The sequence below is a fragment of the Brachyistius frenatus genome, unplaced genomic scaffold (genome assembly GCF_029030835.1).
Source record: "Brachyistius frenatus isolate BFR_SWC_R1_liver_20210118 unplaced genomic scaffold, ASM2903083v1 Contig_66, whole genome shotgun sequence".
NCBI lineage: Eukaryota > Metazoa > Chordata > Actinopteri > Embiotocidae > Brachyistius > Brachyistius frenatus.
In genome coordinates, this window is record NW_027210665.1 from 1,379,472 (window position 1) to 1,401,604 (window position 22,133).

Below are 22,133 nucleotides of genomic sequence, written 5' to 3' on the forward strand. Positions count from 1 at the left end.
TGACTGCTACAGTCAAGTATCCCAGAGTCCCTTGCCAGTGGCTCATCTCCAGTGGGCCAATGAGTATGAAAGCGGCAGTGACTCGGATGCGGACCGACCGGACCCGGATCTTGTTCTGGATGACCTGGCCAGCAGACGCTTCCAGAGCCCCTCCCCAGCTCCTCCCACCAACTTCGCAGTACCCGTCAGCCCCATGGCAGGGGCAAGGGTGCCCGGGGGCAAAGGGGGCCCCCGGCCCAAGGTCACTTTGACTCCCAATGTTGCCCCTCAGCAAAATGTGACCTGCCTCAGGTCAGAGAACATGAAGCGACAGTGTGACTTTGATGTGCCTGCCTGATGAGAGCAAACTTTAGTGCTTCTCTTACCCTCAGTTTGCATGGTTAATTGTAACCATGAGCGATGTCTTTGGTCAAAGTGTGCTGCCTCTAACGCTGCTTCAAAGTCTTCCGTTTGTTGGTTTTTGTTTGAATAAGTTTGAGATTTTAGCTGCAGCATTTTCATATTAGCTCCTTCTGAATTTCATGAGCTTGGAGGAGTGATTTGAGTTGGCAACATGACTCCTCAAATCAATTTTGACCTCATAGTTTGGTTTTGAGCTTGCATTGGTTTGCTTATCCTTGCGTCATTTCAGTTGAGGCTGTTGCGCTTGAGGAACATGCTCCTTTTTGTGTGACTGGTGTGCTGGCTGCTGCTGAAAACCTCTTTTTGACACGTGTGGTTGGCTGTCTCTCTTGAGCAGCAGCGGCATCAACAGAGGGGAAACTCAGCCCCCGCAGCACGGCTCCGTGAGGGTGGACCACCGCCGAGTCGTGTCCACCGACAGCCTGTTCAGGGAGATATACGATGACTCTGAGGATGAGGACGATGAAGAGGGCTATGCTGACCCCATCCAAGATGATCTCTATTCCCGTAAAATGGGCGCCAAACCACAGCTTGCAAGCACTGTATCTTATGACAAGTTCTTACCTAAGTTCTGGACGCCCGAAGAAGATGTTCACATACAGAAGATCAAGCTGGGCTCTCAGAGGAGGCCCTGGTACAAGAAGATACAAGGCTTCAGGTGTGTGAGGGCATTCAAATACAGCATGAGATGGAACACAAACATACACACATAGCCCCATTCCCTTTGTGTGCTCATAATATTCATATATTTATACTCTTTCAGAGAGTAGTAAAACCATAGGATGAATTTAAACGCTTGCATATTCATTTCCTACTTCCTATCTGACACACTTGATTTTGCTCTCCTTAAATAATTGCATGCAAATTTCACCTTTTTGGATGATACATTTTGAACTCTTTGGTCAGTTCAGTGAAAATTCCTCCCACTTATGTTTCCTTCTCCTCTCCTCGCTGTTACTTTTGTCTTCCTCCATCCCTTTCCCTCCACCCATCCTGCTGTCCTCGCCTGTAGCCCTAAGAAGTCGGGCTCTTCGTCAGATGACTCAGACTGTGACAGCAGTCCTTGGCTCTCCTCTGCCCACTCTCCCTCCGGCCCATCTCCCTCTCACTCCCACACACACGAGGCCTCGGCTCAAACCACCCTTGTAGTGGGGAAAAGGTCGATACAGCTGCATGATTGTGATGATGCAGGAATATTTTAGAGCATCCAGATTTCATAGGAAAAATATAATTGGCTCCTTGTTGGGGCTCAATTTTTGATGAGCTGCTTTCTAATATACTAATGAAAAAATACACAAAGCTACTGGAGTTGCCCTAACATGCTGAATAAAGCATTTTGCTTGCACTGACCTCAGTGGGAAATAGGCTGTCTCAGTATTATCCTATTTTTAGTATAATCTATTATAGGCAAGACTTTACCTTTTTTTATTGCAACTAGAATCACTGTTTTATTTTATGGCAGTGTGATTGTAAAATCCTCATTTGATCAACATCTGTTTGAATCAAAGTTCACCACTATGGCTGCTGCTTGTTGTATCTTTTCCTCCTTTTCTTGCTCTTTGACCCAGTTCACTTGCATGCACTCATCACCTCTGTGTCCTTTTCTCTCCTTTTGCCCACCATGCAGTCCTCATGTCCAACCACACACTCTCCCACAGCTTCCCAAGATACATCCCCCTCTGTTAGAGACCCCCCCACTGGTGTTTGCCCCTGTGGACCCCACCTCGGGTCCCAGACTGGTCAAATGTGAGAGGTGGCCCCTCCTGGGACGCCAAGACCCCCGGGAGCCCCGAGACCCTTTTGATTATGAAAGCATTTGCCCTGACTTGGAGAACGATGACATGTTCACCAGGCGAACCCTGACCTTCCAGTCCAACATTGAACTGGCTATCATGAAGACTCATCTGTCTGGCAACCGTCGACGCTACACATCTGAGCCGCAGCTCAATATTATCACCCAGCAACACGGCCGTGGAGCCACTGAGGAAACCGATTTCCCCGACATCGAGCAGGACGATGTGGTGTATCGTAAAGAGAAAACCCAGCAGGCTCAGCAGCAACGGCCGCTCTCTGGAGCCCCTGACAACTTTTCCCCCATGCACGTCCCAGAGCCGTGGGCTCTGCCTCCTGAACTCAAGGCCAGGCTCCTCTGCCCTCCATGTCCTCTGACTCAGGATGCAGCAACGACTAACCAGAATCAAATTGAGAAGGAGATGCGTCCTAAAACCGATGACATGCTAATTCGGAAGCTCGGAGTTTGTTGTGATCAGAGCCAGAGCTCACTGAGAGGTCAGATGACTCCCTCAGTACCTTCCTCCTGCAGCGAAGGGGATCTGCAGAGGTGGCAAGCCATCAGGGAAGCCAGTCAGTTAAGATATAAGAAGAAGCTTTTGGTGGAGAGGCTCGCTGCTCTCAAGTTGTAGAAACAGGGTGATGTGAGAGTGCCTGATTGGTAACCCCAACATTATAGACTTTTTCTTCCACTGTTGTCTTCTTATTGTTTCTGTGCCATATCAGTATTTAAGTATTCTCTGTTTGATAGTGAATTGCTCTCGACTGGCTAATGATTGGTTTAAGGGCCCTTACAGTCGGAGAGTTTTACCCAGTTATGCTCTTGTTTCTGAAAACTGATAAGTTCCTTCTGCATTCACTCGATCTGTCCCGAATATTTCCACACAAACCACAGTGAAGGAAATGTAGTGAAATTAATCTCGAAAACAACTCAGAACTTTTCCTATTTTTAAATGTTTGTTGTTAGCCCAGAATTGTGGGAAAGAAAGAGCGTTTCCAGTCAGAAAAACTTTAACAAAAGGAAATTCAATATGGTTTCCTGTACGTAAAAAGCTTTTATCTTACTTCACAAACACATGTTATGTAAGTGCAGAGGGGACACGCAGATTGCACAATAAACTGAATGTATTTTGAAGTGATCTATGAGCAAAACAATGGTTTTATGAACAGCATGAAGTATTTTTGGAGTAAATTATTTGGTAGATCAAGTGCAGAACAGAACAGAATTTTGCCTTTAGTTTTGTTTTCCTATCAGACCGAGTTTGCCTGCGAATGGAAGAAATATTGTTCCTCAATAAAGAAAGAAAACGCAACTTCATAATCTTGTGATGGATTGCGTTGACTGCTATTTGTTGACCTTTTGGATCTGACCCGAGTGCAGTGTTGTTTTTCTCAGCAAAAGGAATTTTACACCAACAAGTAAAACTATGCAGCAGCATCAGTGTGGAAAGGTTCAAGGCTAAGAAATATCCACATATACCAAGCAGAGCGACTGAATGTAGTCTCGCCTGTTGTGCCCACATGAAAAACTGTAGAAATTCCACACTGCTCTGAGAGAAGATGTGACTCGTGGACTCCATAGTAACTTCAACACAAATCTGCACTGCAGACGTACAAAAGTACACACAAAGCAACCATTTAACCTCAGTCAAGCGCATCTGGATTTAATTCACTCTCGTATGTCATGTTTCCAGTGACGGCATGTTGGAGTCTCCAGAAAGGCAGCATTGTTTAGGGAGAGATACATTTCTACACACCTCCACAGCCACATGTGAGGCCAAGGAAATGTGATACTGCCCTGTAAACTCAGCATGTACACACCTTTAATCTCTTCAGCGTATAGAGTGAAGACGAGCAGAGTTATGTTCTCGCTGGGTACATTCAAGGCCCACCAGTTGCGGATGAGCTGGCGTAAGAGTCGCTGATTGGTCCCAAGTTCTTGAGCAGACCGCTCTCAGATTCACTTTCAAAGACAAGTGTGCAGAAATGTGACTTTTGTTGTCTGTGGTTCTCTCCGGTTTCCTAGACAGCACCACATGCAAGAGAGTATCGACGGGTGAGTTGATATGGGCTCCCAGGAATGTGGCACGTTTGCATTCGCTCTGACCTCTTACAGTGGCACCCTGCTGCCTCCTGCTTTTGTGCTGTTGTTCTCACTCTCTAGCTGCTAACTGCTGACACACAACATTGAGTATTGTATGGCACAGGGCCAAGTTCACGGTTAAAGGGGGGGGGGGGTCGTTGCTCCACAAAGCAACATTGCCAAAGCAACAAAGTGAAAAGATTCATACAATAGCAATATGCTGGGTCATCTACCTGAACCGCTGTGTGTCCCAGTGAGAGTTATGACTGAGCAGTGGTCTACAAACTGTTAGCAATATGACAGGAGTAAATCTTTACAGGTATGTGAAAACTAATTCTTACTAAGACTTTGCTGTTTTGCATGATGGTGAGGACTGTGATATATGTTATTAACCCTCTGAGCTTACATCACTCCACAGCTTTGTGCTTTGTGGTTGACCTGTGTGCTGTGTGGGCAAACTAACACTTTATTACGGTTAAATGTCTAATCCATTTTATTTTCAGCAACAGTGCCAAACATATGGATGGAGGGCACACAGTTGAATTTATTTGAGTTTTTGGTGATGTTTTGTTTCTGCAGCTTGTCTTTTATGACACAATGGTAAGAGATGGTGCATGCATACTTGGGAGTGGACTTGTTCTTTTTATTTAAAACCTTTTATTTTTACCTTGTGTTAAGCTTCTTCCTTCAATATTTAATCTGAGCATTAACTCCACTTGCTTTCACTGATGCTTAAAAAAACGTCTCTTATTCTTTTCCACTTTCTCCTCCACAGGAGTAAATCAACAAGTGATATCCTGGCCGAGCCGGCGATCAACCGACAGGTTCACTATGAAGAGATGCAGAAGTTTCGGGAGCAGACTAAGGAGAGCGATGATAAGTGGCAGGATGTGAGTAGAACTGATATTTGTGCTCTAATCATTGAGGGTATCTATTTGATTGCCACCTTTCATGGTATGTGAATGTATATTGTTTGGTGCCAGGGCAGATAAGTTTGAAGTGAAAGTCAAGCACATGATCTCTGGGATCTGTGTAGCAATCAGAAGAGCAAGTGTTGTGATGTCACTCCGTGGATAACCACAGGGTGAAAAAAGAGCTGTTTAGATTGAAGCCAGAGACAGAGACAGACACTGATTGGAGCAGCACTGCCCTCTGGCTATGGACTGTCCTCATTTCCAAATCACAGTGTTGGCAAGGATCACCACATGCTGTAAATACTAATAATAGAATTAAGATGAGATGATGTTATGATGTAATATAGACAGATGATGTAAAACAGAGACACAAGGATGAAAATAAGCAGATTTAATCAAATGTAAAATTTATTTCTGTGAAGATTCAGCATCACTGGAAAATAATTTTTAAATATTAATTTTAAATGATGAGTTTTAGCTTGAAACATTATGAGTAATAAAAAGTTATCCACTTATACATGACTGGTTGTGATGCCTGTCAGCAGTCTGATTGGTGTCATGGCAAAATAATAGAGTCTTAAAGCAGCATTTAGGTCGCTCAGTCCCCAATACGCAGGGGAAGTGAGCCGGGAGGAGTCTAAAGCACACAAATAGAACACCTTCAAATGTAGCCCTTTCCCTTTTTTTGTCTCTCCCTCTTCTCCTCAACTTCACTCCCCTCAGCTCTACACTTAGCTATGCAACACAAACTGTGTGTTTTATCCAGATTTAAGATGAAGATATTAAGATTATGATGCATGATATGACCTGAGTTTGCTTTCCCTGCAGGATCTGAGCAAATGGAAGAACAGGCGCCGGAGCGTCAACTCTGATATCGTGAAGAAGAAAGAGGAGAGGGAGAAGATAGAGCAGACCACGTACAGCAGCAACCAAAGGTCCAAGACCTTCAAGCAGATGCAAGAAGAGAGGTGAGAAAAAAACAAAACACTTGATCAGGTACTTTTGATCTGATGATGCATGGTAAACTTACTGCTGTAGGATTTCTATTTTTAATTTGTGATCCTGGTTGTTACTAAAAAGGATCGCACACTGAATTTTTTTCCTCTTGTACACCTTTCCTACCCTCAGAGGGGGACTCTTTGCTAAGGTAATAAAAGAAAATGGGTGTATGAGAACTTTTGCAGTGCTAAACAGAGACAACGTACATGATTAGTACAGCAGGAGTGAATGAGGAGGCTGTAGTTGTGCTGTTCAGTCAGAGTGAAAGTGTAATTTAATTATGGCTCACAACCTGCCTCCCCTGTTTTGCCCCACATCTCTGTGCCCTCCTCTTTTCAACTTGTGCTCCGCTTTCTGCTCTCCTCCTTGTCACTCCATGCTCATCCATTCATCTTCATCTTTAACTTTACCTATCACTGTCCAATTTGTTTCAACCTATTTCCATCCATTTTCTCTGCTCTCTCTTCGGTTCACAGAGAAGGTAAAGGAAAGAACAGCGTTGGCAGTCGACTCGGATCTCTCTCTTACTTAGACGAGGACGTGTTTGAGAAACCCGTCGAGGACGTGTTTGAGAAACCCGTCGCTTCCCCCCGCACTCGAACCTCTCCTGCCAGAAGCTACACTATTGACACTCCTTATTATTCCTCGGAGCCGTCTAAGCCCTCTTTGAAAGTGGAAGAACCCCCTGCTGCTTCTCCAGCGACTGGCAAGGCCGCCTCCCTTCCCACCTCACGGGAAGTGTACATCGTGGACAGTCCTGCAGGCAGCAACTCTACGACCACCACCTTCACTCCCACCATCACTCCTACCAGGCCAAGCTCGGTAAACAGCTCCAAGCCTCCGGCTGCTCAACAGAGAAGTCGTGTCTCGGTACACACCAGCACAGCCAAGAAAGAGGAGGCCATAAGTGTTCTCTCCTCCCTACAAAAGGTGCCCGATCCAAGGCGCTCATTGTTGAGTATACCGACTAAGGTGGAGGCCCCCTCCTCTGGCTCTCTGTACAAACAACAACCACAGCTCAGCTCAATGGAACCCAAGCCTCCCGGGGTGTCTCGGGTTCCCGCCTCCCTCCCCAGGAGCTACCAGAGATCGGATAGCACACGCCTAACCTCAGTTGTCACACCGAGGCCCTTCGGGACCCAGGCCTCCCGCATCACCTCTCTTCCCCGAGCCTTTACAGTGAGTACTAGATAGTTTAACAACCAAACACAAACTAGCAGTTCAGCACAAGGACATCTAGAGGGCAGGATGAGACCAATGTGTGTAAGAAACCTTTATAACGTTAATGAGATCATTTGTTTTCAGTACATCAATGTTATCCACAGGTCCGATCTGATTACGATATGAATAATGGATGAAGCCTGTGCTTTTATAATGCTAAGTGAACTGCCAGTGCTGCTATTTTCAGCCTCCTTCAGTGTCTTTTCTGTTACACTGAATAGTAGTTACGTTTACTTGTCAGGGGGAAACACTTGCAACAGTTTGACACGTGTTTAAAACTAGTTGACAACACGTTTACCAGCTATACGAAGGAGTTTTTCAAGTTTATTTTACACCCTGATGTACTTGAGACTAAATCGCTGTGTTCTCTGCCACTTTCCTCCCGGACAGATGGACGACCCACACAAGCGTGTCAACGGTGACGTTGATGTTCCCAAGAAGTCGTCAGTGCCGAGCCGGTATCAGCAGTTCTTGACCTCTGAGGATGAAGCTCACTCCAGCTCGGCACACAGCAGCGAAGGAGAGGAGGAGGAGACGGCGAAGAGTGTCACCTCTATTCAGAGCGTCTCGCCCGTCCCTCCTCAGGTCAAGAGTGAGGTTCCCAGCAGTCCTGCTCCAGCCAAAGACACCAGCCAGGTACTCAAGTTTCCTCCCGTTGACAAAACAGATCAGCGTTTTTTTTGTCCGTACCAAAGACACTGAGAAGAATACATGTATTTCTTATGTAAATTGTATTATAGACTCACAGTGTTAACAGTGAGGTGATGTAATTTTTGTTTTGTCAAACTTAATCCGTGATTATGTCAAATTTTAAGCTTTACCCTCTTGCTATGTAAAAGTAGCTTTAAAATAATGGAGTTCTGCACTGGAGAAATTAAAGTGTAGGAACAGGTTGGCATTTAATCAACAGCCGTAAATGATTAATACAAAGCAGGCCTGCGTATACACGCACAACCTGACATGATGATGCGTCTTCAGAGCGATGGAGAGTCAGCCCATGTTTGGACACTGAAAGTTGCTGTCCACTCACCCGTGTTTTGTCGTTGTTGTCGTTTGGTTTCTAGGAGAACTACTGTGAGACGCGGATCAGCCTGAACCAGAAGCCCAACAGCTGCAAAGACTTTGGCTTCCAGGCAACCTGGGACTCAACAGGAGCTCGGGTGACCTCCCTCCAGCCAGGTAACAACAAAGACATTTGAGAGAAATACCTTCAAACAGAGGGACTTGTATTTTATAAGCAGCTTTATTCACTATTCAACATAATGTGGCAGCCTGAACTTCCCAGGATTCCCAGTGAAATAGGCCCAGTGGAAAAAGATCAAGCAGATATTATGAGTATCTTACGCTCACAAAATCTGACTGATGCGTTCACAGATACAGTACAGCAGTAGTATTGGAAAGCGGTGCTCTGGCTCGATTATATTTTACAGTCGGTCACCGCCGGTCGGTTGTCAGCAGGTTTTTGAGTCCATTGCAGTGGCGATGCCAGACCTATGTAGGGCAGCTTCTATCTGGGTCAGATCTGCTGGGTCTGAGCCTCTCTTTCTACTGAGATTCCCCACCTGCACATCACAGTATAACTTGTATTTTAGTAATGTATAAGTAACACTTACACCCTTACAGCTATATGCTAATTAGGCTTTGGTCTAGCCTAACTTTGGTTGTATGGAAGGCTCATCGTCTGAGCCTAGTCAAATCACCCACAGTTAGATTTCATTTCAGTTTTTATTTCTTTATTTATGAGAACAATGATCATTAATTACCATGTCTGTAAATGTGCCAGAGTTAGCATGCTGGCTTATTTTCAATTGTACCCCCTTGGCAGGATGTCAAAACAAATAACAGGTTCAGAAATGGAAACAAAAGATGACAAGAGATGCAACAAAATAAGCTTTCACAAGTTGTCCCTCACAGGAGCAGGTAGAGCAACAGGAAGAAGAAAAACACTGATGCAACATTACAATGACCACGTCTACTGTTCAGCAGACTGCAGCCATGCAAAGCAGCATAAAGCAGCAGATCATAAAGGAGTGATACTTTCATTGGTCATATTTTGGACAAATTAGTCACACAGAGCAATGACTTAGTAATATTTTAACCACCAATTGTTCTGATGTTCCTAAAAACAGGTTAAAAGTTGATGTTATCACATATTGCACATGGGAGCCACACAGCACAGTCGTAATTGTAGAAATATTCATATATATTGGTATTAAAATATTAATAAGGAAGAGGTGCATTAAGGTATTACTAATGGAGTCTGATACAAAATTCCGGAAATACATTCTTATTATAATGTCCATCACTTACAAAATGGACATTATGACCATAGATGTTGGATTTTTGTTTTTGCCAGACCAAGGTCTCGACAGTAAGAGGGTGTACTTATAATAATAAACTACTGAGTTTATGCTTTGTCTTCTTCCACATGACCGTAGTGAAGAATAAAGATTAGACAATGTTGCAAAAGGCAGTTTTTGACTCTCGGTAGCTTTCAGCAGTGTTTATATATGTCACACAATTAATGTCTATCTTAAATGATAGAAATTAATAACCTAAAGTTATTTCTTTGAGAACACGTACGTACGTACAAATGTCACAGTCAATAACTATTTTATCAAAATGGGTTAAAAGATGTGTCGGCCCACAAAGCTAAAAGCTTTGGAAGAATTTAGTTGTTTGTATAGTTTTACTGTGAACACTTTATGTAGGAGAAAATACTGCTGAGAATGAAAACTATAATTACAGTTCAGTCCTATGTGTTTTTGAACTGAGATCATCACTTTCAAATCTAATTTCAGTAAAGAAATCTCAGTCTTGTACAAGAAACATTGCTCTTAAGAACGGTAGTCAGGTCGAGGTAGTCAGCTGTATCACCACAGATGCTGGAGTCTAGTAATTTCTCCTCTTCATCGAACGACCTCTGACCTCTGCTGCAGGTAGTTCAGCCGAGATGTGCCAGCTTCAAATCGGGGACGAAGTGCTGACGGTGAACGGGCAGCAGGTGGCAGAAATGAGCTACACAGAGTGGAAGTCGTGCATGGAGGAGGCTGTGCAGGAGGGCAGCTTGGTCATGGACATACGCCGTCATGGCCAAAACAGTGAGTCATCTTCACACTGTGTGTGTGTGTGTGTGTGTGTGTTTGTTTGCATCAGAGCGACAGATTGAAAGTGAATGAAACATTTTAAGGGTTGCATTCCTGGACTGACAGTGGTGCTTCTGCTGCTTGCGTTGCTAAACAGTTTTGACACTTTAAATTGGTCCGTAAACTATTGTGAAGTCATCCAGGAATGATTTCATGACAGCTAAATGATGAAGAACTGTACATTTTTCTTTCTGGTCTGGTGAGGTAAGACTGTTGTTGTTTTGACCTCTGTGGTTTGTGGTTCTTCTTTTTTCATGTCAGTTTTCTTGTCACATTTTTCCATGTTTTCTCTTTTTTCTTTTATTTCAACTGGTTGTTTCTTTTATTTTTCTGGCTTTTTCTGCCTCCTCAGCTATCCTCTCTCTGTCCATGCAGTGTTTTCCTTTTGGAAAACTAATCCAGCTCAGGTTCATGGTCCTATGAGTGTACCGTTTGTACAGTGTTAGTTTAACAGGCGTACTTGTTCCAGTGTCACCTTAGAAAAATAAGAAACCACCTGGCATAGTTTACTGGAACTAACACACAGTACCAGTTAAAGTAGTGTAGTGACGTGCAGTGGTTGTTAGCCTGTTAGAAACACTGTTGTGGGTTTATCACGGCTTTAATGGGCTGCATGGTTGGGAAGGTGGTTTCTCTGTCACCCCCTGCTGCTCTCTGTAACAACACCATAACAGCACCCTTGTCCCCTGCTTTGTAGTGCTCTTTATGTAAACTGCATGTCAAATGTTGGGGTTCACATATATAGAGGACTATTACACACACACACACACACACACACACACACACACACACACACACACACACACACACACACACACACACACACACGCAAAAAAAACGTATGGTTTTACGTGCAAACACACGTTCTATTTTTTGCCATTGCATTGTCTGCATGCAGACTGGGACAGAGACCAACCTTCCCTGCCATTTAAAAGCCATAAGACCATCAATCTGACCAGTACGGATCATCCGATACTTCTAGGTTCCTCTGAAACAAACACGGTCAAATCCAGCCTGGATTTCACTTCACGCATTTCCACGGAGACGCTGTCATCCAAGGTGGCCCCAGCTCGTCCAGTTGTCGTAAGTGACCCAGAATCACCTCAGTTGACTCAGGTCTGATACATCTCTATTCCTGTATTGTCACCTTTCCCGGTGGATCTTTAACGAGTGTACACCCTGCTATGTCTCTCTGCAGGAACTGGCTTCAAACAGAGTTAATGGGGGACTCCGCAAGGAGCCAGTGACCATGAGGAACAAAGGTAAAGAGCAGAGCACACAATCAGAAAGGTTATGAAATTGATCCCGGTAATTATTCTGGACTGAATATGAAAACAGATCAGTAAGGGGGGGAGGCAGTTTGTTGACTTGGTTTTGGGAGGAAATATTAAAAAAAAAAAAAAACATGCTACTGTTTAAGAGACATTTACTTTGACAAGAAGACGTAAGCAGTATGTGTGTATGTATGTAATTTATGACTATGTGTTTGTAATATAAAGTGGAGTCTCCTCAGGTTGAACTTCACTCCTCTGCTGTGCCTCACTATTTCCTGTTTTCCGTCTCTCATGTAGAGTCAGAACCCATATCTCTGAAAAACTTAAAACGGAGATCAGAGTTTTTTGAACAAGGTAAAAAAACAAAAAAAAGGACTGGCCGAAGAGGGGCGGGCTGGTCCTTAATGATAATTATGACCTTTATGTAATCTGGTGGCTGGGGTCTCTGTGCTTTCGTCTCTCTGAATTTCAGTTTCCCAAGGCATGTTTCCCAAGGTCACAGCCTTGTGTTCCATTGATAACATTTATCAATTGATTACAAGCTGTCAGGATTGAATAGATTCTTCTGTGGCTCTTTTTGTTGTCGGGCTATTTTCTCTTTCTTGTCTGGTGTCAAAGCTTTAAACCCTGTGCTGTGCCCCTTCCCTCCTTCAGGTGGCTCTGGGTCCAGTGTCAGTGCGCTGGTCTACCTCTGTGGTAAACGGGGTTGAGTGTGCAGTGACCTCATCTTCGCTTGGTACAACCTGGGACGCTGACATGTTGTTCAAATCTAGAAAGTTTTGTGATATATTTTGTCCAACTTTGGAGCACATTAATGTGGTTCCTCTTAGAAACATCTCAACCAAAATACTATTTTAATATAAACTTCCAAAAATAAGAAAAATGAAAATATAAAATATATATTCTGCATGTCAGACACTCTTCCAGCGTACCAACCACAAACACAACTCTTTGAATCCTGTTGTGTTTGTGGTGTTTTTTTAATGGTGCTCAGCCTCAAACACATGGTTGTGCTTTTCACTTTGCTGCACATGAAGTTAAAAAGGATTCTTGGCATGCACGTGTGGAAGCGTCCGTTAGCCTCTCCCACTGGCTGCTCTGTGCTTGTGTTGTGCTTGTGTGCATGCTGCTGATGTTTCTTTGATCTTGTCCTCACAATCAGTTTATTGATTTTCTTATTCAGAAATATTGGGCTTGGCATCCAATGTAAATGACAACAAACTGGTGATCTTGAATGGAGAAAATCAATATGTCCTAGTGGGGGAAACTTGACCTTTGTTGCCTGAGGCTTGTTGAAAACATCAATAATTGTTGTGGTATGAAATATCATGATTTGGTACTCGACTGAAAGATCATGTTGAAACCTAAATAAGCCTGTCGACATTGTGTTGATGTGGGACGTGGCCTCAGGGTTAACTTGCATATTTACATTATGTTTCCTTGCTCTGCCTGTGCATGCTGTAAGTATTGACTGAATGGTTTTCTTTCTTATCTAGGAGGATCAGAGTCTGTGATGCCAGATGTGAGTAGTTTTTTGTCCCTGATTGCTCTTCTAGCATGACAACGTCTTTGAAAGCAGATGCCACTGTTATTACAAAGCCTGGAGTCATTATTAAGCCTGTGACACATGAACTGCAGTGGTAGTTCATTTCAGAGGCAGGTTCACTCTGCTATTTAAACGCATCAGCTGCACAGCGATTTAACTAGAATTACACGGTGCTTTTATTTTTATGTAGCTCTAAAACTGGATAAGTAAAATTCAGAGTATAAAGAGAGAGAGAGAGAGAGAGTAGTAAAAATTATAAAGTACTCAGAGATACATTTGTGATTTTATGTTACATAAAATGGATGAGATTTAACTTGACTGTACATGCCCTATTTTACAGTATTTCACCGTCTAATTACAATGTAAGACTGTAATTACTCTCCAGAAATGGCTGAGTCATATTTGCCATTTAAAACTCTCGGCTTGACTTTAAACTCATCTTCAGGAGCAGGTAGAGGTGTGAGAAAACACAGGCTATTAAACATCACAGATTTGTAAGATTAAAAGTAGAAGCATGTACATTTTCTGTGACTGTCTTTTCGGTCCTCAGATGCCTGTTCCCTCAATCACTCCATCATCCAGCCGCTGGTCTTGGGACCTGGAAGAGGAGCGCAGAAGACAAGAGAAATGGCAGAAGGAACAAGAACGCCTCCTTCAGGTATGTATAGGCAAACTCGTGTGTGCTTGTGATGTAATGTTAAAATATACACGCATACTCAATTGCCTTTTTTTTTTTTAGTTCTGAATAAAACAAATGCAGCCTGATTTTTTTTTTTTTTAAAGTCTTTAATCTTACCTTTATGAAGGTTATAGTCTTCTGGTTTTTGTTCAACCTGGCTTATTTTGTGGTTCTGTATAGTCACATGATCACAAAACTATAAAATAAGGACACTTCTGGAGATAGAGGAGGAAACAGAATAATATTAAAGAAGTAAACATAAAACAAAAACAAAAGAATTATATATTAAAAGGCCTTCTTAGGCTATCTGTATGTTTTTTTCTTTCTATTTTTTACATTATGTGTGTCTGTCTGAGCCACATCATAGACGCATTTCCATTCACTTGCATTTGACAATAGAGGCTGAATTCTAATTTCAACTGAATATACACAACGTGTTATTGGTTTACAGTCATTGATTAAATCACAGAGGAAAAAATAATCCTGAATAAAAAGAAAATCATGAAAATACTAAATGAAACAAGCTCACAATTCATCTCAATTAAATACCAGTCTGTGAATCGGTTTTGTGTCCCATCTGACAATAAGAAGAGTTTCAAAGAACTGACAGGCCACAGTCCTCAATGGTTTCTGCTCCTAATGGGCTCAAAACCGACTTTAGACGGCACTCGGGCAGCTGAAAGTGAAGCGTCTGTCAAATGTCCAACTTAAATGTAGTACAATCCTGTCAAAACATTTTTCTGAGGGCCTATTTCTGGATGGAGATCAAAGGTGGTTAAACAAAGTGCTGATGTAGCCGGGAAGGCTTGTTAACTCCTCCGGTCTTGTTCCCTGTTGGATAAACAGCCTGATTTTAAGATGTGCCAGGGAGAATTCTCGGGTTTTCAGAATGGCTAGATAACATGTAGGTGAGCTCAAAATGATCTGACAACTATTACAACTAGGATATCTATTTATTATTTTGTCAATTACTTCTTCTACCCACTGTATGGTACATGAAATTCAATATAAAATCTACTAAAGCCTCAAATCGATCTGTGTTGGGTGCTTTTGTATGTGCTGTGTGTGTTTTCCAGAGTGTCTTTGGTATGTGTGACTGAAATGATATGACCTTTGACCTCTCTCTCTCCCTCTTTTTTCAGGAGAAATATAAGCGCGATCAGGAAAAACTGCAGGAGGAGTGGGTCAAGGCTCAGCAGGACATTTCCCCAGGCAGGGACCAACAACAGGCGACAAAGGTATTTTAATTTGTGTAAATCATGACACATCAGCTGAGAAGTTTTAAAAGGTGGCAATAAGTGTCACAAATTTATCTAAATACACCCAAAGAGCTTTAATTGCTGTAATTATGCAACTGCTAAGTGGCCAAATACTTTTGTATCTGACTTTTAAAACACAGGCCCATTTATTTATTTTATAAAGGACTGAGTGGAATGTTGTTCTGCTTTCACTTTCAGCATGTGAATATTTGTGTGGAGCCCACAAAGTGTCTGACCGTGTGTTGCTGTATACTTACTGGAAGGGCAGAAATAAAAAAATTCCCCTCCGATTAGAATTTCAAAACACTTGGTTTGTTAGGGGATATGAGCACTATTTCCAATGTTGCGGATCCTCTTGGATGTTAATAGAGATCAGATTACTTAATACCATCATGTGTTTAATGCTTCTTCTTTTCTGCCCGTCCTTTTCTCTGGCAGCCCGTGAGCCTGGAGGTGAACAGCCACAGCGTCGGCCCACACTCGCCCCTGTCTCCTGTCCACCAGCCCACGTCTCCTCTTTGGGAGCAGGAGGAGAGAAAGGAGAGGGCAGAGCAGGAGCGCCAAAGGCAGGCGGAAGAGAGGAGGAAGGAGAAAGAGCGAGAGCTGCAGCGTCTCCAGGAGGAGAGGAAGAGGAGAGAGAGGCAGGAGGAGGAGAGGAAGAGAAGGGAGGAGGAAGAGCAGAGATGGCAGAGGAGAGAGGAGGAGAGGAGGCGGCAGGAAGCTGCAGAGCAGCAGCGCAGGGAGAGAGAGCGAGCCTTCGAGCAGCAGCAGCAGCAGCAGCAGTGGTCAGTAGAGCAGCTGCTCGTCCTGTACTGTCCACCTAAACTCACGTCTTTTGTATTCCTCATCTGACCATCGTGCCGATAATAACGCATTTAACCTGCTTCATTGTCTGACCATTCACATGAGTGCAACTAACGTGTTTGCATGTGCTTTATCGTTCTTTGTGGCGTCATCATCGTCCCACCTCCCTGTACTCACCTCCCTTTACTAAAGGGCTGGTGGCTCCCACAGCTTTGACAATGTCCAGCCTCCACTGTCCTTTACAGACAGGTTAGTACAGGACAATGTCTACGTGTCTCTCATATTGCATCTACAGCCAGACATCTCAGCTAATCATATTAATAACCTGGTCTCGCCTCACATATTTTCTATGCAATACATGTTTGCCTCATAATTTGTTATCATCATTGCCTCACAATGAATGTGGTTTATCAGTGTTTCAGAATATAATGAGATGACTAGCGTGTGTTTGCAACACAATTAATTCTCCCTATTTAGCATGTATGAGCAGCATCATTTAATAAATGGCTTGATAACACTTTATAATGTGGTTGTAGGCAGATGTATTTATTATTGCATTCTCCTCCTGTGGGAACCCAAAGGTGGAGGTTTCTGTATAAACAGATAATTGATCATTAATATACTAGAGAAAAACAAATACTGCAACCTGTCAGTAATTATAACTCAACACATCTGTTTAAGGCTACAATAAAGTGTGTTTTCAACCCTCCATTAAATGTTTGCATGCTGGTTTTAAAGTCTTAGTGGTTGTATTGACTCCTACATTCATGCAAGTATGTTACATCCCCAGAGTGGGTCTAGGAGTTGGGATTTTATCCAATTTATTCAAAATAAAACTAATCAAACAAAACAAAGTCAAAAATCAGCTAAACCTGGCCGTAACGATGTTGTGGTCTTTTCTTGTGAGTTTTTTGACATTTTTGGCTCTAAATTCACTTTTACTCAGGACAATTGGTTCTGAACAGGTGTCTTACAAGCACATACAATTATTCTGCAACAAGGACGTGTTTGTCGCTCGTGTTACCATAACTTAAAAACCCTAATGCCACATAACATGACAGTGCTGCAGATACATAACGCAACATAATGTACGTTTTTGAAGCAGTAAATAATGTTTTTCCCAGTACAAAACAAAACTGGCACATCTAACACTGTACAGCTGGTGTATCCAGGTTTCCACTGCACTGTTTCTTTGTGGATCCATTTGAACCAAGTCATTCAAACAACAGCAAATAGACAGCTACCAAAATTGTCGGCAAATGGATTAGAGCTCCAGCTGAGATGGGAATTACCTGTGATTGGTCTCCAATCAGCACTTTCACTGTGTAACCACTCACTGGGTTCTTATTGTGGTGTTTGACATCTAAAAATACTTTTCACTTGTTGCTGTCCATAGAAAAATAAATGGGTTCCCTAAGGTACAAACATCAGACATCCTTTGTCATTAAAGCTATTAGATTAAAAATGATTAAAAAAAAACAAGGTTAACAAGTATCAGCTGTATGCTGGTCCAATTAGTGTAACAGCTGTGTGCCTACTTGTGATTAATTTAAAGGTTTTTTTAAGCTCTTCTAAGTATTTCCTTTTGTCTGACAGGGCAAAATCCAAATCATCACCCCAACTTGATGAAGAGGACAAACCTCAGAGGAACGGTCAGTGTGTTAAAATTAGTCAAGGGAATGGGGGGGTGGAGTGGGAGGTGTATTGTTTACAATTTTGTGAATGTATTGCCACGAGACAAGGAATATTTCATCTGCAGACGTTTTGTGTCTCGCAGCCTGTTTTTCTTGAAATACTGGGTTGTTTTATGCATGACTCCACATATGTGGGGCTGTACCCTGCTGTAGGTGTGTATGCGCAGCCGGTGGGCATGGCACACTGGCTGCTGGAGGAGCAGCTGAGGAGTAAGCGTGACAGACAGGCCCAGAGTGCGAGAGCTGCATCAGAGCTGGAGCTGGAACGGAGGAACATCCTCAATGCCATGAGATACAGAGAGCCAGAGAGAGGTGGGCTTCGCCCCTGAAGCGTCGCCTCTCTGTTTCTTAATCAGAAACTCAGTCGGACTGTTCCAATCACGATCAGCTCAACACTCAATGAAGTCATTTCACTAAATCAAAACTTACAGCTGTTTGATATGCAGCCAAATGGCAAATCAATCAGCCAGCTAAGCAGAAAATTAAGCAGAATAATTAACTTGTTGATTACGGTTTGATTTGTTGCAGGTCAGTGAATTTTTGCTTTCATAATTGATTTGTATAATCCCGCCAGACTGAGGAACATCCTGGTCTTGTGCTCTCAATCTCCAAATTGCTCTACCCGTCACCAGCTATGATCTGTTTTTGACCTCTATGAAACCTTTCATTTTACCAAGCCTGATATTTGGTTTATCGCTCCTCCCTGGGTGCAGTGACAGGCGGTGGAGTGGAGGAGAGGAGGGGTCAGCTGCCTGCGTCGCAGGCTGAGGCAGAGAGACAGCAGATCCTGAACGAGATGAAGAAGAAGACTCCCCTGTTGACGGACAGCAGCTGGATCCGCCAGAGCTCCGCCAGCACTGCCGCCAACAAGGAGACTGACGGGCAACCCATGCGCAGGTAGAGTCTAAAAAAAAAAAAATCCCCTCTGTGTCATGTGATGGTGGTGGTTTACTAATATCCAGTACCCTCATTTGTGTGCAGAAACTAAAATATTTATATAAATCTGGCTACCACTCTGACATTACCTTGGTAAATATGATTAGATTAGTAGTAAATATAAGATAAAAGCAGTTGGTAGCCAGATGGTCTAATAGCCTCGACTAACCAGCTAACGTGGGTGTGGCGTGGGTTGGCTTTGCAGAGGCGAATCTCTTGACAACTTGGACTTCTCCTATAACTCCGGCCGCTCATCGTGGACATCCAGGAGCAGCTCTTATGGCCAAAACTACTCTCGGCGGCCTCACTCTGCCCTCTCCGACAGCACTTCCTTTTACGGTGGCGTGTCGGGGCCCCAGCGGCCCGGCTCCTCCACTCTGCCTTCCTCTTATTCCATGGGCTCCCTCCGAGGTGGGGCAGGAACCCCCTCGTCCCCTTGGTCCCGGCAGTCACCTTCCCCCTCACCCTCTTCTCTGTCACCCACCACCTCTCCGGAGCCCCTGTCTGAGGCGTCTCAGCAGCGCAGCAGGTAAAATCAGCAATGCTGCTTTGCTTAACGCTCCTAACAAGCTGCCTCTAACCACTCACTGGTATTCTGGGTTACAAAGTTCAAGGTGGTGCAGGTAAGCCATATCCTAGGAGGGGGATTGGTGGCAAAGGGAAACTTAAAAAACATTCTCTTTTTACTTATAATACCGTTGCATTTGATACTGTTTTGTCTCACGTCCTTTATTTCCACATTCAACAGGTTATAACATTATATTGTCCTTTTGTACAGGGTCCCGGTGTAACTTCACTTGCATACACAGTCTTTTCTTTAAGTTTATGCGTGGCAGTGTTCTTGGCACTGACTGTTTTTTTTAAATACAGACCCTATCCAAATTTTTTGCAAGTTGTTCACTTGTATCAACTTGTTTCTGTGTTAAAACTATTATTCATAATTGTTTTCTCTGAATTTCCTTCTTGGGAGACATAAAAAAGATAACTGACTCTAAAATACACAGTTTTATAGAAATTAATTTCCAATTGAATGCATCAAAATGGAAAAAAAAAAATCACTCAATGTTTTAATGGAGCTTTGTTCATCAGAGCGTCTGTCATTACAGCAGCGGTTGGTCTGTATCCAAACAACACATTAAACAACAGGGTCAATATTTGTCAAATGTATTCACAGAAAAACTCTACATCACCCCCAGTTAATACCAGTGTGACCATGTGTTTTGTGTGTGCATGCGTTCATACATGCACATGTCATGTATGTGTGCTTAGCTCTTAAATCACAGCTTTTACGTTCTGTAATCCAGGTCAGTGAGTGGCAAGAAAATCTGTACATTCTGTGACACCCCGCTGGGAAAGGGAGCAGCCATGATCATCGAGTCCCTTGGGCTCTGTTATCATTTGGGCTGTTTTAAGGTGAGAGTTGGGCTCCCGTAGGCCCTCGGAGAACATCGGCCGCACGCCTTGGCCGATCTTCAAAAAACTAACCTGAACACTTCAGATTCTTTTCCTTTTTATGCTACTAACCTGCTGAATGTCAAGCACCTGATCACTTTACAGCTGAGCAAAGTAGATTTCCTGCGCCAAAACATGCAAGCCAAGCTAATCACTTTGTTTCATTTTACTCCATTTGTTGATTCTTCCGGGAACTTTGGTCTCCTGTATCTGTTTGTTGATCCTGTCTTTGTCTTTTGACCCTCCTTCTTCTTCTTCCTCCTTAATACCTCTATATCTGTACAAACAATCAAGGCCTTCGGTTCGTCTGTCCTCATCACTCCGCCTGTGGACTTGGACACTTTGGTGTAGCTTCATGCAGTTGAGTAGCTTTTTAATTCTCCTCCATCTTGAATTTCCTCAGTGTATCGGCTGTAAGTCTGACCTTGGAGGATCGGAGGCCGGGGCTGAAGTCAGAATACGAAACAAACAGCTTTACTGTAACTCCTGCTACATGCGATTCAAAAGTGAGTACTAGATCAAGCCGATCAGCGTAAGGGAGGTGTTGTTTTCTCTTTTCTTTAACCTTAATGTTGCTGTTTGTTTTCCTTTAGCTGGCCAGCCAACAGCTATGTGATGGGACTGTCCTGCAGCAGATTGATGAAGAGACTACTTGTGACAACAACCCATGAACTTTAAAAGTGAACATTGAAGCCATTACAATTAACGAGGACACTTGGTTTGAACATACTTTAGATTCTGACTCCAGAAAAAATTAAAAACAAAAAAGCAGGTGACTCCCTGATGAGAATCATATTTGTTTTTACAGTGTGGGATTGAGAGGGTAAGCTCGCAGAGACGTTATCTACATTTATGTTTATATCGTATTAAGTATTACAGCTGTACAAATTGTAAGGGTTCTGCATGCACCAGAGTTTTTAAATGTCTTAGTCATGAAACTAGTCAAGCAATAAACTGTCAATAAGGATGAGGAAAAATATTTCTTCTGACCTTCACTTAACCCGATTTTATAGATATTGAGAGAGAACCCTGCAGGATCATCTCCTCTTTTTCATGCTTCTTTTTCCAGTCTTGTGGTATTAACATGTTTGTCAACCGAGGTATTCTTATCATGTCTATGTGCCTTTTCGTGTGTAACAGGGAGCAGTAATTAACATTATTAGAATTATCTTATATTTAAAAAAAAAAAAAATTAAAAAAAAACGTCTGCTTGAATAGCACTTGTCTGGAGTTTTACTAATGCAGGATACATAAGAAAGTTTCCATGTTAAGAATATACATCATACTGAATGGCATTGAAGCGTACAGTAACATTGTAAATAAAATAACTAAATGCTTGTCTTGTGGGGTTTTTTTTTACAGCAGTGAAATTGCATAATTCTGTGTAATGATATTCCGGTATATGATGCAAGACTTTTCCTGCCTCTGTAATCAGAAATCATTATACTCATCTTTCTGTGTCTGTCCCTCTCATGCTCTGTTTCTCTGTAGTGCCACAGTCATAATGAAAAGAATTTCAATGAGCTTTTGTGCTAAGGTTCAGAGCACCTGCCTGCTCTGTGTTCTCCAAAGCCAATTTGTCATGCATATTTTATTCAGTGTGCATGCATTACATTTGATTACAATTTGAGAGGCTATTTTCTTAATGTATTCTGTCATTCTATCTCTTTTCATGAAATCATATCTACAGAAACATAGATAGAATATTCGTACAAGAAGGAACACTCCTGATTGTTCAGTTTGCAGTACCCTATTGTATTTAAACTACAAGGTAGGCTAAGAAAATGTCCTCATTTTCTATAAATAGAAACCAGCTCAATCCAAGCAATATAGTGTATAGGAATAAATTGGACCGAGCATACATTGGCTCTGCATTCTTGAGGTGAAGCACAAACAGCCCCTGGAGGCAGACATTTCAAATTCTTAGATTCTT

General features: G+C 42.8%; 2 protein-coding genes across 11 annotated transcripts in view; both read left to right on the plus strand.

Moving 5' to 3' along the window:
* The window catches only part of lmo7a (LIM domain 7a), a 47,234-nt gene extending 25,695 nt beyond the window's left edge, over positions 1-21,539 (plus strand). The window contains exons 10-31 of one of the 10 annotated variants that reach the window (XM_069707019.1): positions 4,220-4,249; positions 5,052-5,166; positions 6,019-6,158; positions 6,666-7,368; positions 7,801-8,046; positions 8,475-8,589; positions 10,350-10,511; positions 11,455-11,639; positions 11,755-11,818; positions 12,128-12,184; positions 13,327-13,352; positions 13,927-14,034; positions 15,198-15,293; positions 15,753-16,099; positions 16,311-16,367; positions 17,715-17,770; positions 17,966-18,124; positions 18,526-18,709; positions 18,954-19,277; positions 20,053-20,161; positions 20,604-20,706; positions 20,794-21,539. In XM_069707019.1, the coding sequence (XP_069563120.1) occupies positions 4,220-4,249; positions 5,052-5,166; positions 6,019-6,158; positions 6,666-7,368; positions 7,801-8,046; positions 8,475-8,589; positions 10,350-10,511; positions 11,455-11,639; positions 11,755-11,818; positions 12,128-12,184; positions 13,327-13,352; positions 13,927-14,034; positions 15,198-15,293; positions 15,753-16,099; positions 16,311-16,367; positions 17,715-17,770; positions 17,966-18,124; positions 18,526-18,709; positions 18,954-19,277; positions 20,053-20,161; positions 20,604-20,706; positions 20,794-20,816 (3,409 nt within the window). In that variant the 3' untranslated portion in view covers positions 20,817-21,539. Of the gene's footprint in view, positions 1-4,219; positions 4,250-5,051; positions 5,167-6,018; positions 6,159-6,665; positions 7,369-7,800; positions 8,047-8,474; positions 8,590-10,349; positions 10,512-11,454; positions 11,640-11,754; positions 11,819-12,127; positions 12,185-12,484; positions 12,527-13,326; positions 13,353-13,926; positions 14,035-15,197; positions 15,294-15,752; positions 16,100-16,310; positions 16,368-17,714; positions 17,771-17,965; positions 18,125-18,525; positions 18,710-18,953; positions 19,278-20,052; positions 20,162-20,603; positions 20,707-20,793 lie in introns of all 10 variants that reach the window. The other 9 variants (XM_069707020.1, XM_069707025.1, XM_069707028.1 and 6 more) reach the window with 9 other exon arrangements.
* Positions 1,607-4,211, plus strand: LOC138625829 (LIM domain only protein 7-like). Its single transcript, XM_069707036.1, has one exon. The coding sequence runs from the start codon at positions 1,920-1,922 to the stop codon at positions 2,823-2,825; it is 906 nt and encodes a 301-aa protein (XP_069563137.1). The 5' UTR covers positions 1,607-1,919; the 3' UTR covers positions 2,826-4,211.
* Positions 21,540-22,133: the final 594 nt, after the last annotated feature.

Coding starts and splice junctions, on each gene's coding strand:
- LOC138625829 (XM_069707036.1), top strand. CDS start 1,920: ATGGCTGCTGCTTGTTGTATCTTTTCCTCCTTTTCTTGCTCTTTGACC.